The sequence below is a fragment of the Neodiprion virginianus genome, chromosome 3 (assembly GCF_021901495.1).
Source record: "Neodiprion virginianus isolate iyNeoVirg1 chromosome 3, iyNeoVirg1.1, whole genome shotgun sequence".
Classification (NCBI taxonomy): domain Eukaryota; kingdom Metazoa; phylum Arthropoda; class Insecta; order Hymenoptera; family Diprionidae; genus Neodiprion; species Neodiprion virginianus.
This window is the reverse complement of record NC_060879.1, coordinates 19,173,564-19,190,832: the sequence shown is the minus strand read 5'-3', so window position 1 is coordinate 19,190,832 and position 17,269 is coordinate 19,173,564. Positions and strand designations below refer to the sequence as shown.

The 17,269-nt window shown below is 39.0% G+C and overlaps 2 protein-coding genes across 2 annotated transcripts; one reads left to right on the top strand and one right to left on the bottom strand.

Moving 5' to 3' along the window:
* Positions 1 to 4,193: 4,193 nt before the first annotated feature.
* Positions 4,194 to 5,003, bottom strand: LOC124299606 (growth factor receptor-bound protein 10-like). Its single transcript, XM_046752871.1, has 2 exons — positions 4,660 to 5,003; positions 4,194 to 4,560 (listed from the first exon to the last, which is right to left on the bottom strand). Exons 1-2 carry the CDS (start codon positions 5,001 to 5,003, stop codon positions 4,194 to 4,196), a joined length of 711 nt encoding a protein of 236 aa, XP_046608827.1.
* A 337-nt stretch (positions 5,004 to 5,340) lies between these two features.
* Positions 5,341 to 15,650, top strand: LOC124299604 (odorant receptor 49a-like). Its single transcript, XM_046752870.1, has 11 exons — positions 5,341 to 5,352; positions 5,540 to 5,720; positions 8,507 to 8,602; positions 8,720 to 8,816; positions 10,222 to 10,279; positions 10,747 to 11,191; positions 12,023 to 12,308; positions 12,435 to 12,534; positions 12,637 to 12,747; positions 12,883 to 13,038; positions 15,334 to 15,650. Exons 1-11 carry the CDS (start codon positions 5,341 to 5,343, stop codon positions 15,382 to 15,384), a joined length of 1,593 nt encoding a protein of 530 aa, XP_046608826.1. The 3' UTR covers positions 15,385 to 15,650.
* The last annotated feature ends 1,619 nt before the right edge of the window (positions 15,651 to 17,269 follow it).

Genomic DNA, 17,269 nt, shown 5'->3' with positions numbered 1-17,269 from the left:
CAGTCATCCGTTGGTGAATTTACCCGAAAAGCATATGACCCACCATTTTCAAAACAATTTGTGTTAGACAGTGTACATCTAGTCCCATCCTTGAGCCATAATTCCTTTTTATCAAATTCAACCACAGCAGCGGGAATCCATAATATAATTGTTAATAGAGTGATTCAACTCATTATTCCCCTTTTCTGGAACAAATTGTTCAATTTATAATTCGGGAAGAAAATAAAATTATTGATTTAAATTGCCGATTTTAATAGGTGTTAAATATATATGCATTCATCGGTCTGCCTCCGTACCAGAATCGATCGGGACTGTAATTATAGTTCGGTTGCTTTCAAGTACATGTGTCTTGTACACTCTCCAATCTGTAATGATTTTTTGATTTTTGTGCAAATGAAGTTTTTTCACAGTGGATCATGACAAGTGAGTTTTATGAATTTTCGATTGTTTCGAATAAAGGAACTGCTTCTGTAACATCAATTTCGAAATAGAATATCACGCGATAGAGCCGAGAGTTTGAAATTCCTTGCCGGACTAATTCGATATTTAAATGGTCCTCTAAAGTGCCGACTGGGTAGGGGGCTTTCACTATTTTTTCCTCAGCATTTCCACTACTTTTCATCATTAAGTCGTCCATCATTGGGTTTACTGCAAACGAAACTTCAGAGGGCGGGTGTACAGGCGGTATCCTCATTCTAGAACAAAGCATATATATTTGGCTGGTTTATATTCTGCAATTGTTCCATCAGGATCTTAGTTCTATTTGAAAACTAATATAATTAACTCGAATGGCCTGCTTAGATACAATTATCCTTACCCAATTATAAATAACTGCAACGGTCAATTATCCCTTTAAAATTTTTAATCTGTCCATATAAGTGTGGTCTGAAGTAGTTTACCGTATAAACTATAGCCAATAATTCCTTTTCGATTGTTGAATAGTTTCTTTCTGCCTTCTTTAGTAATCTAGATATCATATGCTATTGGCCAATCTTTTCCTACTGTACCTTGATTTAATACACCTCCTATGGGGATTCCTGATGCATCTGTCGTTACAATAAAGTGTTTGGTAAAATCAGGATGTTGAAGTATTGGATTTTCGAACGGTTTATCTCGTAATTGGCTGAATGCGTCTTCTTCTGCGTCTTTCCAAAGGAATTTCACATCTTTTTCCAACAGTTCTGTCAAAGGTTTTGCTATTTTGAAGAAATTTGGTATGAAGCGTCGATAATTACCGATTAAACCTAAAAATTGTTTTATGTTATTCTTATTCTTTACTTGGCTCAGCTAAACAAAAACTATAGAGCTCAACATTACGCGAAACTCAACTAAACAAATTCTTAAACGCAATCATAATCCAGACGCAACCAAAACTCAATAACACGAACTTCTCATTTCAACCTCTACCAAAATAGACACAACGAAAACGCAACCTCAACTATAGACAATCTCAACTAAACCGAGACTCAACTAACCGAAATCTCAACGCATTTGAACTCGAAACTTTCTCAAAGTCCTCAAAAACGATATTCGCTAATTCGAGTACTCCATTTCGGCAATTCGCGACTCGACACTGTACAGCGGAATTCGATACTGTACGTAAATTTAAAAACGAGAAAGACTCGACTCAAAACCGTGACTCCACTCAACATTCTCAACTACTCAAGATTTACTCAACTCCATAACGCCAAACTCAGGCTACGGCCTGCCGTCACCAAGCAAAAGAATCGGCGAATGAATTTCGAGTACATGTTCGATAACGCAGATCCAAAATGGCTATCCGTTACTCGGCAAGCCTTTACTCAATTTTTCTCAAAAATTCTGTCGCGAGGATACTAGAAACACTTACCGTTCCATATCCACGCCACGAATTCTCCAACCCCCTCGTGATATTTCGGTGGTGCTATTTTTCGCAAGACTACAAAAAGCGAACTCGTTAACGAAACTTTATGATTTCGCGATTATCTCGCACGATCGCCAGAACTAGAGTGATTTCAAAATCGACGACCGGCCGCAACACCGATCTCGGTACGGTATGCCGTACGTGACGTCATACCCACAAGAATACCCAATAATCGATCCGTCATCGATTTCGTAGATTGCGCAACTCGACGCGCACCTGTCGGAGCATCGCGGCGCAGAGCTTGACGTTAGATCGCAGTTTCGCCCTTTGCGCAGCTTCGAGATGCTTCGTTGTGAGCGGTGTGGTGCTCCCCACTGAAATATAACTATAGTGGAAGGGGCACTGGGCTCTCGGTTCTGTGCGAGAGAGAGAGAGAAATTCGTGAGGCCACCTGTCCTTGTCATACAGTCTGATCAAAAACTTACGTAAAATCGCTCAGTGGAATAATAACATTCCTTGAAACAACGATTGCGCACCATTTTCACTCTGTAAATTCACACAAGTGTAATTAAAAAATTTCATCGATTTTCCTCAAGTCCCGCGATTGATTTTGAAAAGTTATCATTTCAGAATTTATCATTTTATTCGCAATAAGTCCTGAACAAAATCACAAAAAGTCACGCCAAACGCTCAGGGCAGAGAGGACTAACTATTGAGTTAGGTTATCTACCGCATGGTTTACTCGGCAGAGCGCATGCGCAGAGAGATAAAAAGGGACAGGTGGCCTCACGTCAGCAGTCTATCTCACAAATACGTCCGGGTGTATACATATAATTCATTCGCAAATTGATTAGGAAAATTTTTAAAATTCTTATAACAGAACAATTAAAATGACAAAACGAGACTATCAGGAGTGACGTGATACATACATCATTAGTATTACACGTAGCTTTAGACTCTATCTATATCTGCGTCTACTTAAGATATCTCTAGTTCTTACTCATCTATAAACTAAGATAAAACAAATTTCTTTCGTTACTTGTTGATCGCACGTCTCTCAACCGGAGGAGTATTTTGTGTATCGACACAATTTCTTCAATATAAATAGTATCGTCTTAATCTATATATCCTTTTTCGGTTGGTACTTCCACGGAAGGTAAATCACAAGTTAGCTGGTCAAGCCATCTAGAAAAGGCAAAAGTCACACATCTCGCAAGGTAATGCTGCGCTAAAGGAACTACGACCTTGAACATTCGACGACCAAATAGTCTTGTTGGTCCGCATGTGCACGTAATCTGTTTGTATTCGCACTGCCGATAATATTATTTAATTATAAAGTTAAGATAAAAAAAAATAGCTGTTCCTAGAAACGATTCGAAGATGAAAGAAACCGTATGCGTGCAATGCATACGGAAATTTGAAGTAAAATAAAAGAATGACTTAAAACGAAATTATAAAGGTTACAAGTACGTGAAAAGAATATATCCATCCATGGAATTGAATAGGTGATGTAAAATAAAGCTAATATTCAGGGGCGTTGGACATCGAGGATGCGACACCATGTCAGGCAAAGTAATGCTGCGCTGAAGGAAGTACGACCCTAAACAATGAAGACTTATCGAAAAATGTCTATACAAGCGTAAAGTCAGTCGTACGAGACTTCCAGCGTAGGTCTTTCACTTCTCAATTATCCACGGGCTTTACTCATTTACAACACTCAGTTGGCTGTCAGATGTGGACGCTGGCCTGCCTGAAATTTAAGTACGTAAAGGTGCGAAAGAGTCGCGTATTGTTCAAGTATAAGACATACCTACCTGCATGTTCTCAGTTCACTCCTACGTAAGAGATTTCGAATCCTATAACCAACACTTTCGGTACAAGTTCTTGACCAATCCAAAATTCCCATCACGCACAATCATCGACCAATACGAAAAATCAACCACCCAACAAGCTCCTGCACCCTTCACATATCCGAAAATCTTCCAGATTCTTTCTTCGATCATCACCTAAAAAGTCAGTTCTCGTCAAGACCTGAGAACAAAAAGTTAATACACGCGCAGTACTCAAGTCAACACGAACCACCTAACAATTTCAAGTCTTAACCGAATATCTCAACCTAACTAACCATCAAGTCATCTACTTATTAATCCTTCTAACAAACAACTATTTCTATCTCCGGCAAATTCAACGGATCAACCAATAGATAATATTAACGTCATTGCAATAACGATTTAAATTTATAAACTCCTGCGAATAATACAACTTGTAATCTTGTAACCAAATATCGTAGCTTCGACGTGTAAATAAATAGTTAGGTTTCACAAAAATCGATTCAACGAATAATCCCCAATTAAATAGCCTCGCTCCACCAAAGTGTCGTGAGGGACAATAAATTATAGTTGTATTTCTTGGGACTGACCGTCGGCTCGCATTGTTTGTTTTTGAACGCCCTGTAGTTCTCCCGCAGCTGCTTGCGGTACTTGGCAAGACGCATGGCTATGATCCAGCAGACGCGCGTCTTCTCGTTATCAAAAGCGATGCACCGGAAGTCATTCCCGGCCGTTCCTTCAGTCTCCGCGTTGGCGGTCGGTCTCAAACAGATGCCCAACTCGGTAGGGGCGCAAAATTGTTTCTTGGCGTTCAAGGTCCAGTAGACGTGGTAGTCCGTAAGATGGGCCAACACCTCGAGCTGTTCCAGACTGGATGCGAGGGAACGTCTGGGAGTTCCGCCGGAACCGTATCAGAGGGAACGTTTGGGAGTTGCGCCAGCACCGGATGACCGGAAGCGCTTGGTAGTTGAGGTGGAACTCCCTGACGGAGAATCTGCATGTCGCCATTGTCGTATCACACGGCTGACTAAATGTGCCTTCGGCGAGCAGTAAGGCTTGCTGTAACGAAGCACCATGTAAATCTTGGTCCACACGTTCTTACCTGCATCTCGAATCCAGGCCGTGCTGAATATGGAAGGACACTTCCAAGTAGTAGTAAGCAGGTTCTGCATCACCGCGTGCCTATTCGCAGAAGGTCCTCCGAACTCGCGACTTTCGAAGTCAACCATATCGTCGGGAAAGAATTGCTTAGGATCGTGGTAGAATTCATACTTCCGGGTATCCTGTCGGAATAGAAATCGGTTTAGTGTATTCGGAGCGTAGATTCCCATGTCTCCGTGAACGCTGAGGACATCTTCGTGATCTTCCAAACTCCTTTCCAATCCAAGTTCAGACCAGGATCACAAGTCGTACGATTTTATCAGAGATGTGCGATCAACAAGTAAGGAATGAAATTTGTTTTATCCTAGTTTATAGATGAGTAAGACCTAGAGATATCTTAAGTAGACGCAGATATAGATAGAGTCTAAATCTATGTGTAATACTAATGATGTATGTATCATGTAACTCCTGATAGTGTCGTTTTGTCATGTTAATTGTTCCGTTATAAGAATTTTTTGAATTTGCTTAATTCATTTGCGAATGAACTATACACCTATTTTATGAGAAATGTCGAACATAGTACGTTTTCTTTTATGCCTGTCTTCATATATGTATATGTATGTAAAAAATTCAACAGATCAACTTGTAATCCTGGTCTGACCTTGGATTGGAGAGGAGTTTGGAAGATCACGAAGATGTCCTCAACGTTCACGGAGACATGGAAATCTACGCTCCGAATACCCTAAACCGATTTCTATTCCGACAGGATACCCGGAAGTATGAATTCTACCACGATCCTAAGCAATTCTTTCCTGACGATATGGTTGACTTCGAAAGTCGCGAGTTCGGAGGACCTTCTGCGAATAGGCACGCGGTGATGCAGAACCTGCTTACTACTACTTGGAAGTGTCCTTCCATATTCAGCACGGCCTGGATTCGAGATGCAGGTAAGAACGTGTGGACCAAGATTTACATGGTGCTTCGTTACAGCAAGCCTTACTGCTCGCCGAAGGTACATTTAGTCAGCCGTGTGATACGACAATGGCGACATGCAGATTCTCCGTCAGGGAGTTCCACCTCAACTACCAAGCGCTTCCGGTCATCCGGTGCTGGCGCAACTCCCAAACGTTCCCTCTGATACGGTTCCGGCGGAACTCCCAGACGTTCCCTCGCATCCAGTCTGGAACAGCTCGAGGTGCTGGCCCATCTTACGGACTACCACGTCTACTGGACCCTGAACGCCAAGAAACAATTTTGCGCCCCTACCGAGTTGGGCATCTGTTTGAGACCGACCGCCAACGCGGAGACTGAAGGAACGGCCGGGAATGACTTCCGGTGCATCGCTTTTGATAACGAGAAGACGCGCGTCTGCTGGATCATAGCCATGCGTTTCGCCAAGTACCGCAAGCAGCTGAGGGAGAACTAAAGGGCGTTCAAAAACAAACAATGCGAGCCGACGGTCAGTCCCAAGAAATACAACTATAATTTATTGTCCCTCACGAGACTTTGGTAGAGCGAGGCTATTTAATTGGGGATTATTCGTTGAATCGATTTTTGAGAAACCTAACTATTTATTTACACGTCGAAGCTACGATATTTGGTTACAAGATTACAAGTTGTATTATTGGCAGTAGTTTATAAATTTAAATCGTTATTGCAATGACGTTAATATTATCTATTGGTTGATCCGTTGAATTTGCCGGAGATAGAAATAGTTGTTTGTTAGAGGGATTAATAAGTAGATGACTTGATGGTTAGTTAGGTTGAGATATTCGGTTAAGACTTGAAATCGTTAGGAGGTTTGTGTTGACTTGAGTACTGCGCGTGTATTAACTTTTTGTTTTCAGGTCTTGACGAGAACTGACTTTTTAGGCGATGATCGAAGAAGGAATCTGGAAGATTTTCGGATATGTGAAGTGTGCAGGAGCTTGTTGGGTGGTTGATTTTTCGTATTGGTCGACGATTGTGCGTGATGGGAATTCTGGATTGGTCAAGAACTTGTACCGAAAGTGTTGGTTATAGGATTCGAAATCTTTTACGTAGGAGTGAACTGAAAACATGCAGGTAGGTATGTCTTATACTTGAACAATACGTGACTCTTTCGCACCTTTACGTACTGAAATTTCAGGCAGGCCAGCGTCCACATCTGACAGCCAACTGAGTGTTCTAAATGAGTAAAACCCGTGGATAATTGAAAAGTAAAAGACCTACGCTGGAAGTCTCGTACGACTGACTTTTCGGTTGTTTAGTCATTTTTCGATAATTCTTCATTGTTTAGGATAGTAGTTCCTTCAGCGTAGCATTACCTTGCCAAATATGGTGTCGCATCTTTGATGCCCAACGCCTCTGAATATCAACTTCGTTTTACATCACCTATTCAATTCCATGGATTGATATATTATTTTCGCATACTTGTAACCTTTATAATTTCGTTTTAAGTCATTCTTATATTTTACTTCAAATTTCCGTATGCATTGCATGCATGCGGTTTCTTTTATCTTCGAATCGTTTATGGAATAGTTATTTTTGTTTATGTTAACCTTATAGTTAAATAATATTAACGGCAGTCCGAATCCAAACAGACGACGTGCACGTGCGTACCAAAAAGACCACACCAGAGAACGAGTGGCATCCTTTAAATATCACAAGCTAACGGTCAAAGCATTTTCTCTTTTACAATGGCTTTCATGGTTTCGATTATTCATCTCATCAACACTTCAGCAAAACGTGTTCAGCGCCAAACAACAGTTTGTTAAGACAAACCAGATGCCCGAAAATCACCTTTACGGTATTTTCGGACATGCAGGAACCGGCGTGCACGCGCAGCGTAATAAAGCCTTTTTCAAGTGGTGTCTGTTTGGAAAATGACGACCGAAGGCCAGAATAAGTTATCTTTGTATGTCTGATGCAAGTACGGAAATTCTTACCTGCACCCGTGGAAATGGCCGGTGTGGGTGTAACTAACCCACTACGCTGGACCCAGAGGTCAGGGGTAGTTAGGGCGAATAAAAAGGCCCAAAATATCATCTCAGCGTACGTAAGTCTTCGGTATTGATCATCTTCCCATAAAAATGGAAGCAAATAATTAGGAAGCGCGTTAGAAAACTGCACATTAAGGAATAAGAGCGTGCAATATGCAGAATCAGCGCAGTTGAACCATGTTCTTTTAATAGAGTAGTTCTAAAATGTCATCCAACTAGAGCAGTTCTTCAAATTCCTTTAATCGAGGCGATTTGACTAAATGCTTTTCCTAACGAGTATACTTCTTCGTGAACCTATAATCAGAATAGTTGATAAAATCTTTTAGAATTAAGGCTAGAAATGTAATTCTAACGAAATTCCGTGCTTGTCGTCTTATTTGAATAACATCGTTTTCATTGTCATAATCAATCATTGTAATTTCGACTCAACTAAAATTAAATAAATCTTGTCATCGTGTTGAATCTATATTGTGAGTTGACAAAATTTATTACCTTCAATGTGACTAAGTCAAACTGGCAAATTTACTCAACTATCTCCGTACCGATTTTAGTATATCCACCGGCGCCCTATTTGGCCTTGATGAATTATCGTTCTCTCATTTGAAAAACCTTGCAAAAAATCCCACTATAGATGCCAAAAAGGAAGATTTCTAAACAGCTAAGAAAAGGAAGTAGTGCAGGCAGAAGGGTTAAATTTCGTAAACTCTGAGCAATTGAATGGGAATCTCATTTTAGAGAATTTTATTCTACAGGAACAGAATCCATTCAAGTCAAAGACAAAACAGAACGCAATAAGGTACAAGAACCATTCAAAAGTGCGGAGAATGATGACCTATTCCGAAGGGCTGGTAAACAATCAATAGAAAACATTTGATTCAATCAGCCAGAGACGATAATTCAGTTGCCAGCGCCAGAGCAATCGTGCGTGAATAGTGTCACGCAATTTTTAAACTGCGTGCTTTTAGAAAAGAGAGAAACAATTTCGCAAATTATCCCTGATCCAGTCTCCGCTGGACACGCGAAGCCGCCCACACAGTCCGAGACGATGCAGATCGACTTAAGGTAAGTGACAAGTTTTATTTGAAAAGCTCAACCAAGAGAAGAAAAGTCTGTGTTCATAGAAGGTAAATCGTGTTTAGGAATTCTGTCCGTGTACGAGCGTTGATTCATTGTGGCGAATTTTGGTTTTCCGTGAATAAATAATAACTAATCAAAATATTTTCCTACCGCATCAGCAAAATGCTCCCTCTACTCCTGAACTGCAACTAGCCAGTCCCAAGACTCACTCTCAAATCATGTTTCATTTGGCCATTATCTAAATTCACCTCTCTCCCCTTTTGCTTCCTCCACATCTTCTCACCGTATTCTTCACATCTTTGACAATAAATCGTTTATATGCTTGAACATTCAACTCCGAGTCAGAGCAGATCTGTTTGTACTTGGGTTATTCAGACTGTTTCTTTATACCCTTTTTGCAGATAGACAGCGCTTGTAATACGATAGTTCTCAAGCCTGTCTTATTCTGTAAGAAGTGTTTATTTCCGAGCACTTTAGGGTGTACCTAGGTCTCCCTATCTGTCTCCTTCAATCAAGTGTATATGAAGCGATATTTCCAAAATATATCAGGTTCGTAAATGAACAGAGAATTATTAGCCAAGAAGGAAATAGGATTTTGATTTCGTTAATCGCAGGCAGATAAATAATAAACATCTAATCAAACTCAATACAAAAGGAAATTGAGGGTTTAATTATATTATCTTTTTATTTACAAGAGCCCTGAATTCTACATAATATTAAATATCCCACAATTCTGCAATTTCGCCTGTGTTTCGTCCTAGACAAATGTTCTGCATAATATCAGCCCTGTAAAACTGGTTTTTGTAGAATCGATCCTCCTTCTTCGAAACAAATCTAGAGAAACGAATTCGTCGGATCCCCGTTTGAACGAACAAACTCGTAGAACTGTTAACTTATAGGACTGATTCGTATAGAAATGGTTCTCCCATAGTTTTTCTAATAAAAAAAATGTTCACAAGAATATAGCCACTATCGTATTTCATACCAACTGTTCATAACATATCCTATGAATTTAGAAAAATGATTTCTAAAAAAAAAAACCGTCATTCTCTGTGAAACCGCGACTTTTCAATCATGAGGCCTCGTTTCACGAGTCTGCGTATTTCAAGTATTTTTTATCGTACAGCGCGTTCTGATAGGAAAAGTTCGACATTTCAACTTTGACGGTCCGATTTGATGTTTACAAGATGTACTTTCGTGTAGTTGAGTCGACATACTATACCCGATCATGGGTCATGTAACAGGCTCGTAATTTTCTTTGTCCTCTTCTTCTTTATTCTGTTCTCTTATCTTTTTCCTTCCTGTATTGTTGACGATCGAGCGTAGATTGTATTGGGCTTGTTACGCAGGCTTATGCGGTATGCCAGCATATGAAAAAATCGTATTCCAGTTTTTGCAATCGTGAATTAAATATGGGCCAATTCCGAAGCTTATTGTTGGCGAATGAGGTTGGTATGATAAGTCTGCATACAGGTTTGCTTCACCGGTGGTTATGGTATCATGCGCATCTACGATTCGTTCAATTATTCGGAAATGCCGTACGACTGGATTCTCAATTTCATTGGCTCGCATCAACCAATCGGATCTTTGCAATTGTTTACCTTGTGGCGAAGAGTACTTGTTGTGCCAGTTCACTGCTGCTCTCAGACGAGGCACGACAAATCTTGCGACTTCTCTGATTAAGGCAAGCATTCGATTAATCTGAAAGACACCAGATGATCCTGGAACAGTTATGTTCCTTTATTTTTTCGGAAATTAAACATTTCAATTTAATTTTAGGCATTAGCGCAAAAACAACAATGCAGGATTATTTTCGATTCATTGAAATGAAAGACGTTTGTGCCCACCCTCAATCAATCGGACATGTATCAATTTTATTCCCCGCGTTATTTTTGTTTTTTTTTTTTGTTTTTAGATGGAAGTGTCATCTACGGTTGAACTTCTAGAATGGAACGAAATTCTCCTGTCCTTGGTGGGTCTTTGGCCACTCAGTCATAACGACACGCGGTTTACCCTCGGTCTAATTTGTTTACTGATTCATGTGACTTTAGAATACGTAGACCTTTACAAACTCGGCAAAAATTTTGAACACGTCGTGGCGAATCTATCCGAAAATATAACGTACACGACGATCCTGGTTCAAGTGATTCTTCTACGTGTTAACAGCCGGCAACTGGGACAAGTAATCCGGGCGGTTAACGAAGATTTTGTCGAGATAAATTATAAAACAACTCTGGAAAAAAAAGTCCTTCTAGACAACTATAAGAAGATCCGGGTATTCGTTGCAGTAGCAGTAACGTTGACACTCTCTACGGCAGTTAGTTATTACCTGGCACCTCTCGTTGGTCTGCTAGCAACCGGTAAGTCACTTTCTCAACGCGTCTTTCTCTCAGAAAAATTTCATTTGTTATAGTAACTAGAAAAATTCAGTAGAACACGTATCGTTAGAAAAACTGTTTGAATATTGTTGAAATTACGAAAAACGAGGTACGCCTAACCATTTTGCGCTATTGTCGATCCTTTCTTGGTAATCACAACGCAAAATCAGTTTGTTCGGTTTACTCTAATTTTTTAGTTAAGCAAGGCTTTGATGTCAGTTTATTGTTGCACAAGCATTAAATTTTCGCAACACTCGCAAGAAAATATAGTAACAGTGTTCGTAACGAAAAAGAATAGCAACGGATACTAGACTTTCCGGTAAAGGCTGGATAACTAATTTTTACTTTATACCTAGGACTATATTTTTCGATTGTGGTAAAAAATGAAAATAGTTAAGGACTGAGCGGTAACCGGAACTAAACATTTCTCTCAGTGTGTAACTTATATTGGTATAGACACGTCAAAATCCTTGGATAGTCGTGATCAAAATGAATAAGAAAACAACTTTAACTATTTTGATAGATATACGCGTGTTACATAGAGAATTTCGAGCTAAAGTTTGGGTACAGTTTTTGACAATAAAGTTCGAATCCCCGTACCGGTATGGAGGAAAGGAGTTTTTGCAGCGCCAGGGATAAATTAGCGGTCAAAGCAGTCACCCGGAAAGCGAAAGGTCCCGGGTTCGAATCCCGGTCAAGTCCGTGCCGTGAAACATTTTTCCCAGACCCGCCGGAAATGCACGTCACAGCACATTTCTCTGAATTATGCCCTAGATTTATACCGCAGATGATAAAATGCAATTTTTGTCTCAGTGAACGGAAATTCAACAATGGAGTTAAAATTGCCATACCACACGTATATATTCTATGACGTGTCAAACATTGAATCTTACTCACTGACATACGCCGCTCAACTTCCGTTCGTATTTATCGCGTCTTTCGGATACGTTGGCCCCAATACTCTAATCGTCACTTTGACAGTCCACGTGTGTGGACAACTGTCCGTCCTTGCGGAACGAATCAACGATATAAATACCGATGGTCAAGAGTGTGGTCTGGCAATAAAAACGTTTGTCAAAAAACAAGTGCGACTGATACGGTGAGTTCTTTGACGGTGAATCCAAAATATTAGTCTCATCATTTTAATTACTAATAATAATGATAAGACTGTTGACAAGCCTACAGATAAAACTAAGTACGTAAATCAACTATTAATAAACTCTAGAATAACACAGACTCTGGAGGAGGTGTACAATGTTATTTTATTGGGTCAACTTCTTGGAGGAATGATTCTCATATGTATCCTGTCCTACTACGTTTTAGCGGTAATACGGTGCTCATCTACCGAGTTTCTGTTCGACCATTAAAGCTTGATACAAATTTTATCAAAAAGATGTACCACATCATATGTCTAATTTGATTTATAGCACGCTGAGGGAGAACAAAATTCAAATTTCTTCAGTGTTACCTTGTACATCCTAAGTGTGATACTTAACATCTTCGTTTATTGCTTCGTAGGTGAACGTCTTGTCCAAGAGGTATTAAAAAAATGTCAAGTAATCAACTATCAAGCATCCAGTGGATACGTTGAAATGCACTTGTTCGATTTACGTTAATTTAATCATGGAAACGTTATTTACTGGCAAATGTTATTCGATTATTGTTGATTCTAGAGTACTAAAGTACATGACGCGTTAAGCGCATGTCGATGGTACGACATGTCATCGGTTCATGCCAAAATGCTCATCATATGCATGGCCAGGTCTCAGAAGCCGCTCGTACTGACGGCTGGAAAATTCTACAAATTTTCTATGGGCAGTTTTGCAAATGTGAGTTCACTGGATGTTTTTAATTCTTGACGTATGGTCTGTGCGATTTAGTAGTAAGACTTTATTTCATCTAAAGCTCACGATCGGATAATTGTTACACATCGATACATAACTTTCTAGCGTAACTGAATGCGCTTCTCATCAATTGCTGCTCTGATAAACTGAATCCTGGTTAATTTTATACCGACGATTCGCAAATTTCAATTGGTAGACTTTTGGAATCAGAATCTATTGTATATTGTGAAACGTATTTGAAATGTACAAACGAGTTCTTAAACTAGTCAGTCTAGTCGGTTGCTTATACTGATAATACATTACCAATTCGACACACTACCAAACGATCTAGTCAAAAACGACGCTGACCAATAGTTACTAAATAGATAAGACTGGATTTAAACTATTTAGATGTAAATACGAGAAGTAGACCCGGATACATCAAATAAAATTAGCAAATTGGATTAAGAAAGCGTGAGAAAGCAGCGTAATATAAAATAAGCCGAGATTATTGAGAGAGCTAAATTTGCGCAAACGACAAGAAAAAAAAAATTACAGATACTGGCACATTCGGAGCTAAAATAGCATGCGACAAAGAAAGAGAAGCCGCTTAGCAAGTATAAATGAACGCCGGTGCTTCAACCAAGATCGTTAATTCCACGTTCTTCTTCAGAAGCGTTAATCCGGTCGTACCAAACAATCGGCTGAGTCTTATTAGCTGATTCGGTTTCGCACCTATTCAAATTCCCGTATTCGAATATTTATTAGCCTTTGCAAAATAATTTTTCCAACGATATCTCTGACAGCCTGACTTGCACGACAAATCTCTATAAACATTATTCACTCGTGAACTCATTAAATCATTCAAGTGAAACACAATTACGAATATCTGAATTAAATCACTCCGACAGTTGGCGCCGACATTAGGCCATCGCATTATATTTTAATTTTCTTCATAATGAGGATCGTTATATTCTCAACCCTTGTTTAAATTATTTATTTTTTCATATTTTTGCACAACATTTTCCTTTGAATTGTGATGTGCATTCTTTAAGCGGCCTAGCATCGCAGACAAATGTTTTTTATTATTATTTGTTTAAAGAAACGAGCATTACCAAGGAATACACTCACCAGCAACCAGGATTACTGAGCGTGTCGGCTGGTGCATTTATGCAATGGCGATTGTTGTCACCCAAGATCTTATCACCTCAGATAATGCTCAGGAGCTTACACACACGCACACACACTCAATTTGACTAGATTCAGTCTTATTATAAACTTTTGGAAGCCTTCATTCCAACACGTTCAATCGTTTACTAAATCATATCCTATACGTAATTCGAGTTACATGTGATTGAGCTGGATGCAAATAAAACTAGCGGACAAGAATGATCTTTCTGAAGAATAATTCACATTTAAACGAAACGTTAAATATCGATGTTATTTTAACGTTGATTAGTGTAGCAGTTTTTTTTTTTTTTTTACGTTTTGAGTTGATATGTAGTGGCTAGTAAATAAACAAATAGGTTATCGATTATTGATACTGCAAAATATGATCCGTTCGTTCGGTTATTGATGAATTGATTTTCAATTTTGCAATTAATTCGGCTTTTTCTTAACTTTAAGGACAATTTTTGGTGGTACGAACTCGATTACGATTCATGGTTTTTTGTGGTCTGTTCAATAAAAACTAATTCAATTAATAATACATGTTTTGTATATTTAACCATAATATCAGGGGCAAAGTCACTTTTGCGAAGTTATGTATGGGGTTATCCTCACAGATGTCAGGTTAGCGAATCGTGTGGTAAAACGGTGACATGTATTTTTTTACATTCTGTATATCAACGCGAAAGGATTTATTTATAATGTATAGTCTATAGATGGACTTTACTAGACATGGCGGTCAAATTTCGTCGAAGAAATATTTTATTCATGCAAAGAAATATCATTCGGTACAACTAAAAATGGTTACAACAACAGTTTGTGTTATATTTGAGTATATTTATTTGAATTTCATGCATAGGAAGTTCAACAGTTGATTGCACCATTTGTGTTTACTGTACCTAAATTTGACAGATACGACAATTTCTGACCCATAAAAGCAGTCTCATCCCTGCCCTATATACTAAAACAAAGCATCAAGCGTGTCGAATATTTGCTAAATATTAAAATACCATAAACGAAGGTATAGTATTAACGGTAAATTGACATTCTTTCGTTCTCCATTATACTACATGTTATAGTCTAAGCTGACAATTTTATTATCGTGCCGAATCGACAATTTGTTTGTTCTTACAGGTAATGAAAACCTCGATGGCGTACCTGTCGGTGTTGAGAAGTCTCCTTTAATGCAACTAATCCGAAATGGTCTCAATTTTGAAATCGTCATGAGATACATGAATTAATATAGGTAATGATGTACAGGAACAAGTACAATTAGAGATTCAAGAATTTGTTAGGAATATTGAAAGTACGAAAAGCAGCATACACTGAACGATTTTTCCAATGTTGTCCTGATTAGCACAAGATACGTGCATTAATTCTTGTAGCATATTTTCCCCAAATATTGATCACTGATGAATTATTTTCATGCAATATCACGTATGTTTCCTCAGTCAAGGTTTTACATTTAAAAAAAATTGCTAACTATATAAGTATTGAAAAAATAAAAATTATTTTCACTCAAGAATCTTTCTTCATTTATCGTCAGTATCAAGTATACTTTGATGACAAACAATAATCCCTATGAGTCAGAAATTTTATCGAGCTTAGAATGCAAATGGTACTCGCTACTCAAAACCAGACAAGATACCGAAGTTGGATTATTTATTTTTATTTATTTTTTTTTATATCACAATCTACCCGAAATTGGAGCGATCCTATTTTTCGAAATTTCAATTTCAATTTGTACTTCGATGAGAAATTTAAAAAATGTATCCTATTACAATTTTTGAAATACATACAAGTCGAGAAGGAAATCAGATATTGATTAAATTCAAAACAAGCTTCTTTGTCATGTCTCGTCCTCCAGACCTCAGATTCTTTTCCCCATATCTATTACAATCAATTAATTATATAATGAAACATTCAACCCTCCCCATTTCCTGCATTCAGAGTAGTGGCACGTGAGTGCATAATTGACGTGTACAAACTGAATCGTCCAACAAGAGACTTTGGTCAAATACATATTAACCCTTGGAATCACGGATTTTGCGAAACTGAACGAAGTAGCACGGTTGGAGACGTTTCATCCTTTGAAGAAGCTTGCAGATCTTGAAACCTACTTTGATGATCGAGTAAGCGGAATTCGTCGAGTTAAGACGAAGTTTGGGGATAAAATCGTGACGAATCTGGAGGACACGCTTACGGTTTTCATCCCGAATAGATTAGTGAAAGCCTGACAAGAAGACGATGAGCTGTCCAAGAGGACGGTGACGACTAGCAACGACAGTCGGTTGCATCTGCGCTATCCGGGTGGACCAAACAATTAAGTTGAATTCGTTTGCGTGTGAAAAAATTTGGAAAACCGTTAGCAAAGACGAAGGTTGTCAAGCTGCGTTTGAACCTCGTAATTGTAATGTGAACTCTACGATGACTCATAAGGGGTCCCCCAAACATGCTAATAACGGATTTTAATGGGTGTCAGGTAATTGAAAGGAGAAGCCTTCCGAATACTAGGGTCATGGCATTTTATCCACTGATTGCGAGCCTTAGTTTAGGTGAAAATTGCCTCGGTAGATCCTTTCCCGCACATTCGTTATGTACGTCCGGTCGTAAAGGACCCTAGAGAATAAAGACATATCGAACAATGACTAAATAAGCGAAGAGTCAGTAATACGATACTTTCAGCGTCGGTTTATTACCCCTTAAGTACCACGGGTCTGACCCATTTACAACACTCAATTGGCTGCCTGGACTTTAGGTACGATAAGGTGCGGAAGCGTCACGTATTGTTCAATTAAGTTGACATACCTGCGTGCTCCCACTTTCCTCCTACATATAAGATTTCCACTCCCATAGCCAACACTTCGGGTAAAAGTTCTTGACCAATCCAAAATTTCCACGCCCCAAAATAATTGACCAATACGAAAAATCAGCCAATCAGCAAGCTCCTGCCCCCTTCACATCTCCGTAAATCTTCCAAATACCTTCTTCGATCATTGCCTGAGAAGTCAGTTGCCGTTGAGACGTCAAACTGTACAGTCAGTACGCGTCAAGTCCTCAAGTCAACTAC

Bases quoted from the DNA above. Each gene is read 5' to 3' on its own strand.
- LOC124299606 (XM_046752871.1), bottom strand. From the start codon at position 5,003: ATGGGAATCTACGCTCCGAATACACTAAACCGATTTCTATTCCGACAG. The intron at 4,561-4,659 runs GTCAGGGAGTTC...CGGAACTCCCAG, and splicing joins TGGCGACATGCAGATTCTCC to ACGTTCCCTCGCATCCAGTC.
- LOC124299604 (XM_046752870.1), top strand. The intron at 8,817-10,221 runs GTAAGTGACAAG...ATCGTATTCCAG, and splicing joins ACGATGCAGATCGACTTAAG to TTTTTGCAATCGTGAATTAA. The intron at 12,748-12,882 runs GTATTAAAAAAA...TGTTGATTCTAG, and splicing joins GTGAACGTCTTGTCCAAGAG to AGTACTAAAGTACATGACGC.